Source organism: Penicillium diatomitis (assembly GCF_028827545.1).
Source record: "Penicillium diatomitis strain IBT 30728 chromosome Unknown utg000001l_segment0_segment0, whole genome shotgun sequence".
NCBI lineage: Eukaryota > Fungi > Ascomycota > Eurotiomycetes > Eurotiales > Aspergillaceae > Penicillium > Penicillium diatomitis.
Window position 1 is genome coordinate 2,851,676 of NW_026623173.1, and position 9,410 is coordinate 2,861,085.

General features: G+C 50.5%; 2 protein-coding genes across 2 annotated transcripts; both read left to right on the forward strand.

Moving 5' to 3' along the window:
* Positions 1 to 415: 415 nt before the first annotated feature.
* On the forward strand, positions 416 to 3,204 carry N7539_000792 (transcription factor domain-containing protein; the record flags this gene model as incomplete). The annotated part of the gene is made up of 6 exons (XM_056930396.1): positions 416 to 576; positions 801 to 877; positions 1,006 to 1,051; positions 1,112 to 1,844; positions 1,917 to 2,168; positions 2,233 to 3,204. 6 exons carry the CDS (start codon positions 416 to 418, stop codon positions 3,202 to 3,204), a joined length of 2,241 nt encoding a protein of 746 aa, XP_056794689.1.
* A 917-nt stretch (positions 3,205 to 4,121) lies between these two features.
* N7539_000793 (casein kinase II subunit beta) lies at positions 4,122 to 5,252 on the forward strand (the record flags this gene model as incomplete). The annotated part of the gene is made up of 1 exon (XM_056930397.1): positions 4,122 to 5,252. The coding sequence occupies one exon, from the start codon at positions 4,122 to 4,124 to the stop codon at positions 5,250 to 5,252; it is 1,131 nt and encodes a 376-aa protein (XP_056794690.1).
* Positions 5,253 to 9,410: the final 4,158 nt, after the last annotated feature.

Sequence of the window (9,410 nt, forward strand, 5' to 3'; positions counted from 1 at the left end):
ATGATCTAGCCGTCAGATATCTAAGTCTCTCAATCCCAAGTCCATGCATAATAATTTTTGGTTTGAAGATGACTCTTTCATTGTGAATTGAAAGTGACCTACCAAGACCTTCCGCAAATCATGTCTTGTAGAGGCCTGCTGGCTATAAAAAAGAGAACGCAGCGGCGACAGGCCGCGAGCATCGTCAAATAATAGACAATGCCGCATAGGTCCCTTTCCGCCTGTGAGAAGGAAATCCTTCACTACCCGACCAGGGTCGGGTCGGAGCTGACGGTAGCTGTCACGAAGATGAGTCAGCTGAAATCTGGGGAAACGGCAAACCCCCCGCACGAGGAATCTCTCCGCACATGATTGACCTGGCATCTTATCTGTCCGTCTCACTGCCGTCTGACTGCAAGTGGCTATATGTGCTACAATGGCCTCGGAATCACCGCAGGTCGACAGAACGACGCCGAGATCAAGGTCTGGAGACCGAGAGAGTCCTCTCCAGGCGGCTGACACGGCAAAGAGGAAGGCGGAACAAAGCAACGGAACGCACACGCGCGCAAAGCGGAATCGTTACATTTCCATTGCATGGTACGATATCATTGATTTACATGTCCCTTGGCGACGAGCGAGACCATTCGCCTGACTTTGTGAGAGCTTCTCTTCATGGTCATGGCGCATCTAGCGATCGTATGGGGTTTGGCATGTGCTGAGACATGCCACGGACTCCCTTGGTCGCCCGACGTGGTTATCTTCTTTGTGGGGATCAAAAATGACGATCTGATTAGAGCTGACGACGTCGGATAATGTTCTAGTAACGAGTGCAAGCGACGCAAGATCAAGTGTAACGGACAAGTTCCATGTCAGAGATGCGGGCATCTCAACCTGGAATGTAAGTAAATGTCCCGTCAACCTAATCCACCCACAACCACAACGAAGCGCACCTTAGCCGCGGAATTAGCCCCTCCGCCCCAATATGACGGCGACAATTCCGAACACCAGCGCTAACACTTTTCTCAGGCCGATATGCGCCCAATTGCTGCAACAACAATTTCAAAGAATCCGAGTGAGAATGGCCGTTTCCTTTTGGGGCGTGCAATTGTTGAAGCTAATTGGATCTTCCCAGGGAATTTCGGTCAATCACAGCCCAGCTAAATTCCCTGCAAGATCAGGTCCAAGGCCTTCTATCAAACATTAATGAACTGAAAAGTCAAAAGTCCACGTTCGAGTCTCCAGTCTTCGATGTCGTTTCTCAGCCTGTCTTCGCTCCTTTGCCCTCCAGTGCCCTTTCAAAGTCAAGATCTCAGCATCCACGATTTCATGGCCCAACCAGTTCCGCTTTCAACTTTGACGTGGCCAAGAACAGTCTACAAAACATGGGCATCAACCCCGCCGATGACGGCGTCGCTGATGGTATGACGACCGCCAACGCAACGCCAATGGAGTCACCGCCTCCGCACATGGGTCAGCTCGTGACTACGGTACATCCGACGAAAGATCCGATCTGGACGATTCATCGAGACGAGGCTGTGAGACTGTGTCAAGTCTACGAGGAAGAAATCGGCATGATGTACCCTATAGTGGATATCAAAACTGTCCTTACCCAGGCCAACCTTTTGTACACCTTCATGGAAGCTGCGACGCGAACAGGCTTTGCGCAAAGGGGCTTACCGGGGTCAGACGGCCTACAGGATGACAGCACGGTCATTCTGAAACTCATATTGGCAATTACATTGACCGTAGAAGGTGGTGGCCAAAGTGATCTCGGTCAACGTCTGTATCTTTCGGTCAAGCCTGTTGTTGAGTCCAAGCTATGGGAGCCTCACGATATCAAATATATTCAGCTATTTGCTCTTGTGGTAAGTAAAAGATTACTGCGGCAGCAATCTCGCATGGGTTCTCGTTTCTGTTGATGACAGTTTGAATTCTAGGCGACCTATCATTTTCACACTGACGACGATGCCATGGCGTACCGACTCATCGGGCTCGCTGCTCGGATGTGTCTAGAGATGGGTCTTCATAGACGAGACGCGTTGACCAAATCATTTCCCAATGAGACACAAAGGAACGAGGTTGTAACGTTATTTTGGTCGGTGTATAGCCTGGATCGTCGGTGGAGTCTGGGAACAGGCTTACCCTTTGTTATTCAAGATGAGGATGTTGATTCTAATCTGCCAGAACCAGTACGTGCACTCGGCGTTGGGGAAATATTACGAACACGCGCTGACTTGGAAATTCAATTCGCAGGACTCGTCTTTACTGTATCTGAAATGTATGATCACATACAATCGTATCGGCTCAAGAATCTGGTACTCGGGTCTCGGGTCTGAAGGAACAACAGACGTCAGGCGCGATGGCATCGGCTACCTGGACTATCAAGTCTTGCAGTGGTACAAACAGGTACCTGATGACCTGAAATTTTATCCTGCAGAGTCCCCGAAGAATGGAGACTCTGCAAGCCGAGGCAAGAGACGCCTGCGTGTGCTTTTATACCTGCGTATGAACCAGCTGCGGATTCTCATCTATCGACCGGTACTCCACTCCGCAGCAAGCATCATGGAAGATCGTGGTCACGCGCAAACGGTGGTTGATGTGGCCAAGGATACAGTGCGAGTCTTGACTCGCCTCAACCAAATTTCTGACATTTATCGCACGCAGCAAATCACCTTCAACTATTTTCTGGTTGCCGCATTGGCAGTTCTATTCCTCGCCGTATGCCATGCCCCGAACGACTTCAACCGGCAAGTTCGCGATGAGTTCTACATGGCCTTGGATCTGGTGAACGGGTTCAGCACAAAGTCGTATGTGTCCAGGCGGCTCTGGAATACCATCAAGGGACTTCGCAAGATTGGAGAGAAATTGGGGGTTTTTGCTCGTCCCTTTGGTCCCGATGGCAGCGATCCTCATTCGACGGCCGCAGTGGCCATGGCTGGACTGGCTGGCCATCCTATCGAAGACCTGTCAATGTACGGGCAAATCAGCGGGACGCAGGAGCTGGGAAGCAGCCCTCTAAATGGCCTCCAGATCTCACATGAGCTGACGAATATCTTTGAGGCGGTCGGAGCCTTTGGTCACTTTGCGCCTGATCAAACTGGCTGCACAAACAGCATGGGCGTTTTCCATGGCGGTGACGGCGACATGCGAAATACTGGGGAGGGGCTTTCAGGTATACTGGGGGGTGAAGAGGAATTTTCTCGTATTATTCGTGATTTGTTCTGAGACCTACTCGTCTCAGTCCTCCATACACCATTTGCGCTTGTGATCAAAGTCCTGGGACATGCTCCTCGATGTCGTGTTGATCTTGCACTGAATTATCCAGGTTTGCCTGATTTGGTAGAAGAGATGTCACACATTATGGTCGCACTTGATATAGCTGCGTATGCTGACTCTCGCAAATTGTGTGGTATTGGAAGAGAAACGATAAGATCACGTTCACTGTCCGCATGTGAGAGTGGACATTCTTTTCACGTGACCCTTGGACACCAAACCGCACCCACGACCAACTTTGTCTCCGTGATCAAACAAATACCTAGCTGTCACATAAGCACACACTTTTTCTACTTCACATATTGTAGGTTGACAGGCTCAGATCCCGATCAACCATTAGTCGTACCATATTGTTTGAGAATCAAGTTGACCTGCGGCTTGTGGGGCTAGACTGCGAGATCCGCGTGTACGTTCTCGACTCTGTTCGCACAACCTTCACCCCTCCCGCAAATTGCCATGACCGTTTAGCTTTCCCCACCTAAACACCGACTTTCAACAACCAGCCCCCTCCTCCGCCGACCGACCGAGCATTGCATCGTGAGGATTGAAGACCAAGGCCAATCAGTCTCTCAGTACGGCTGTCAAGCATTTACTCGTCGACGGAGCACCATCCTGTCTGCTGTGACTGCACGTAACGGGAACCCTGATTCGTTGGACGACCGCCCATTCTCGACTTCCCAACCTCTTGCCCTACAAACTCTGGGTGACGAGGTCGATTCGTCGCGGTCGGAAAATTTCGATTGTCTATTGACAATCTCGGCATCGTGTCGAGAGAGACTGGTTCGGCGTTGGCCGACGGCCTGGACAGGCTGGATTTGAGTCAACTTTCTGAATCTACGCTTTCCACGTCCGTGTCCGCCTCGTTCGATATGTCGTCGTCGGAGGGTGCGCCGGAGTCATGGATCTCCTCATTTTGCTCGCTCATGGGCCATGAGTTCTTTGCGGAGGTCTCGGAAGATTTCATCGAGGATGACTTCAATCTCACTGGACTGCAGTCCCAAGTCCCCATGTACAAGGAGGCCTTGGAGATGATCCTCGACGTCGAACCGGAGGAGGATGAAGACGAGGAGGAAGAGGAGGAGGAAGAGGAAGAAGAAGATGAGGACGAAGTATTGGGCGACGAGCGGCCTCTAGGCTATCGGCGCGCGGGTGACCGTCGGCATACACGGGTGGCGAGCGATCTGAGTGTGATTGAGAGCTCCGCGGAGCTACTCTACGGGCTGATCCACCAGCGGTACATCACCTCGCGCCCCGGCATCCAGCAGATGCTGGAAAAGTACGAGATGCAGCACTTTGGAGAGTGTCCACGCGTGAACTGCGGCGGATGCAAGGTCCTTCCAGTGGGTCGTTCTGATACCCCCGGGCAAGAAACCGTCAAGCTGTTCTGCCCCGGCTGCATGGATATCTACACCCCGCCCAACAGTCGCTTCCACTCCGTCGACGGTGCCTTCTTCGGTACCACATTTGGTTGTCTCTTCTTCATGACTTTCCCCGATCTGAATGTTGGTTCCCGTCTGGATGGGTCGCGCTCCACCGCCGCTCGCTCTCCATCTACGCTCGCCAGCGCTCAAATGCCCAACGAACCCCCTACGCCTGAAGATCAACCGATCGAGATTAACGGCATGCACACCTCCAATTTCTGCCCCGGCCTCGGACGCGGGAAGATTTACGACCCCAAGATCTACGGATTCAAGGTATCCGAAGTGTCCAAGGTCGGCCCGCGGATGAAGTGGCTTCGAATGAAGCCCAGGGATATCTACGAGGTGGATGAGGCGCGCAACTATGAGCTCAATGCCGCCGAGCGCGAGGAGGAAGTGAGAGAAAACGAGGCCCGCGAACGTGAGACTGACAATGATGGCGATATGGAGATGAATGCTGAACAATCCCAAGAAGCGGCAATTGCGAATCGAAAAAAGGCACCCATGCGTCGTCGACGACAAACCCCCACCCAGACGGCAGCTTCGGACCAGATGAGTGTGCAGAGTGCGGAAATCGGCTAAGCTATGGAGAAATCGGCGTCGGGTCGTGGTAAGAAGTGCATTCATTGGGTTGGCATGCGATGAGAGTTGTCGAATTGGGGATATGTGTGGGAGTTATTTCATGTGCTCCGCTGGATGAGTGCCGTTGTGGATTCTCCTGCTCGGAGCTTTTCGTGTGTCTTTTCAGTTGTTTAGCTCTGCAGTCTGTTCTCTTATGGATACAATCACTTCGTTGGTACAAGCAATTGGAGTTTTGATAACGATCATGACAGATTATTCTTTCCTCTTTCACCTCCGTTTTCCTCTCCCTTCTCTCCCTTCTCCTGTGTTCTTCGCCTTGCTCGGAATGATCATTTATATCTCCATCCATACTCCCTTCGTGCGGTAGGAATCATCCGCACTTGTCAACTTGTCAATCACACTGACTGGGCCGCGATAGAGAAATCCCAACACAAATCCTGCAGACAACCTCGTCCGTTGTTGAATCCTTACCAAGAGAACTAGAAATAACGATGAGTCGACGAGTCTATCGCATGAACACGGGTCGTCGAGCCTTGCTTCTCTTGGGTCTAATTCAAACGAGGCCCACTGAGCTCAACCTCCCGTTCCTAGATGTGATGTGCTTCGCTAGGCCCACAGATATCGTCTTCTACATTGCTATTTCCCTTGCTCGCCTATCCTGACACATCACTGAGTGAGGGTTGTATAGCGAGGAATCGGGCCCTTTTCCTTTTTGCTGATTTGCAAAGATTAAAGTCTGTCTCACAGACGAAGATCTGTCTTCGAAACAATTTCCATCTGGCCGCGGACGGATGTAGATGAAGTTGCTAGGTTGGCCTCGGCTACCTGGAGTCAACTTTTCTGTGTAGATGATATGCCTTCGTCGTCCTGGGCACTTGGTCGCTTACTGCAGAGGCGCTTTTTGCCCAGGTGACGTGGGACGATTTTCAATAGATCTCGTGGAGCCCAGATTCACTGGAGCTTCTCTAGGATACTCGATGTGACTGTCTGATTTCGAACAGATGGTTCATTGGGACATGATGAGGCGATCACAGCCCTTGCGTGGCTGTTGTTGAGATAGCAACGGGGGACTAAAGGAAAGGCAGATCGAGACATGATATGAAGAGTTTTGAAAGGACGACCCCCCCCGGTGAGAAGGTTCTCTTGGTTCTTACCCTTCCTTTTTTCAAAGTTACTGGATGACTGCACGGCCGTATCATGTTGTGGGATGCTCAGATCGAGATGCCAGACCGTCCATGAAAAGTGTATGCGTTCTTATATGGCGCTGTGTTCATGGAAGATTGGAGGGACATCAAGGCTAGAGAGGATAGAATGTGCCGGGCTTTCATTTGTATCTATTTAGTGTCATTGCCTGGAGGTAGATGCGCGTTCTCGATTTTCGAGAATCCAGTGAAACAATAACTACTGATACCGCACTATAAGTCGCCCACTGGCAGTGGACGATGCATTCCTCCTCGAAATAGCTACCGGTCATGTTCGCGCATCAAGCACGTTGGGGTGAAACTCACCTGCACTGCTATCACCGTTGCAACAATAGCTCACCTGTCGAATCTGAAAATCGGAAACACATATACCGAATACCATAGTCCATAGGTCTACCAGCGCAGCAGGGAGCTTGAACCTCAGTCTGATTACAAATCGTGCATCATTCTGACGATCTCAAGGCGAATGCGACATCCCCTCGTCGGAATTAAACATCGACTAGAACCTGCAAGTCTTGTACGTACGTCAAGTCGGCCTGCCCGTCATTCAAGACACCCTGTCACTTATCCACGAGTCCATACTTCACACAGACCAGAAATGATATTTAGCTGCAGCCACGGAGTCTCCGAAGCGTTTCCGCCCGGTTCCACTTCATCCCTGCTGGAATGGAACGATCCAGACTTGGTCCAGTCCAGGACGTACCTCAAAGTGATTAATTAGTGCAGCCTCCAGCTGGCGACGAGTCGTCGGAGCCTCATCACAAAACAACATCACCTTCACCTCGCGAGCATTTGTGAAAAATCCCACAGAACGGAGCTCGGACACAACTCAGCTCACGTGCGCATTGACCGTCAGAAGGGATTTGCCTGCGATCTCAGCCCTGCCGTATTCGTAAAGTATGCCGGGGGAAGGCTGAAGATCACTCACATGCTCTCGTCGGATCTTCGACGTCGAGGTCTGAGAGGCTCAACTTCAACCTGGACTTCAAAAAGGGAAACTTCAAGACTTGACGATGCGGAGCCATTCTGGCTCCGTCTCCTTGCAGTGAAATTTATGCACTCGTCCCCAGCTGATACTTTGCTCTGGTGCTGTTCATTACCGAAAGACCAGACCATCGGCGACGCCGAGACGGCTTCATACTCCCGGTGGAAGACGTACATGGCCCAACGGGAATGGATGAGTTGGAACTTGGTGCACCTCTGTAGGTACCTATGCTCCAAGCACGTCGCGGCGTAAGGTAGATCTCATCGATCTACAGGCTAGTGCGAACTAGGAGCGAGTACCTACCACGCAGTAACGAGTCTACCCAGGGATATAACAATAGCTCGACGCCTGCCTTCGATAGGGGTCCTGACAAATCTACTGAAAGATATCCGGTGTGGTATGACTTTTCAAGCATCAAGGCAGATCTGTATATCCCGCTTACGTCTATAGAAAAGAAGAGATGGCGTCAGCTTCTGCTCACTTCCGCTCGCTTCTGAAAGCAAGCAAGTCTGGTCGGAGATAATTGACCTCGGGATCGACATGCCGGTTTCTTCCATCTCATGGCCAGTGCGTTGAATGGATCTAATGCTCGGGTTTGTATCTGTATCATGCACTGCTGCAGTCTCCTGCAGGTGGCTTTTTGTACATGTACAAGTCAATTTTGAATGTACGGCGATTACGGCTGTACCTCCATCCATCTGCTCGAATTCATAACTCTCAGCTCTAACTTTTTGGGCTAGCACGTGGTCTCCAGGTTCACATAGTCGATGTACGCGTAGAAGTGTCGTCTCTCCCCCCGGTTGACAGTTATATGAAAAGCAATCATGGAAAAAGGAATGCAGGTGGTGAACGACCACCATTCTCATTCGTTTCAGATAGGGATCCCCAATCCCCGAGTCCAGGACGTATCACTTCAATCATACTTGTCCGCTATCACGAGACCTACAGTGTTTGACCTCCAGCTTAGGCCGGGTATATCCATAGAGATAGCTAGGCTCCATCTCTGGGAATACACATGCGTGCCGCAGGACTGGACTCGCAGGGCGATGTTTCAATTGTGCGACATGCATCATGGAGCGACGTGCATGTGGAGATCATGAGAGCCTGTTGTCAACATCAGACAAAGTTGACTATGGATACTGTGTTAGTGACAAGTGTGGATGAAGTCTGCCTGTTTGGCCTGGAAGGCTGAACGCGCGTAATACCGACCTCGATGTTGTATATCTCAGTTGAGAGCCCGAATTACGGGCTTGATTCGTTGCAATGTAAGTAAGTCAAAGAAAAACGAATGAATTGGCTCGGCTTGACGATGCTGGTTGTAGAGACGCAGTGTATATCGCGGGCGTATCTGCTCTGAAACACGAGTCAATCCACTGAGAAGAATTCTCAACTTGAAATGCTGCACGGTTGACTGTGCGCTCGACCTCAGGTCGGATATGAGCCTGTCGAGCACCAGGCAAAACAGAGATCAGAAGATAAGGAATGTTTTCATGGTATGGGAGTCATGGATTTCTCACAAGGTATCCAGTCAGTGCCTCCCACCCATCTCAGACCACAGAGCGATCGGTCGACAAGGCGACTGTGTTGGCCATAATCTTAATCGAACAGAACGGTTCTCATGCAAGAACTTCAGTTCTAATGGGCGTAGAAAAGACTGACCACAGTCCAATAATTATGGGAATGATGTATTTCATAGCATTCATCTACACTTATAGTAGTGATCATCCAAAGTAAGAGCCTTCAAGAGCAGAACACGCCATCAATTCAATCTATATTCAAGCTCACTTCCCCTCTAGGCGGAGAAGCAAAGGGAAACCAACGTAAATGGAAAACAAGCTTGATAAGAACATACCTCCAGCTTTTGTCTACCTCTATCAGGCTCCAGGAACTTGAGATGCTATTATTCCACTTTCCATTTCGCAATAAACATGCGTCCCCTCAAAAACTCAATTCTCATTCAAGATCGTAAAC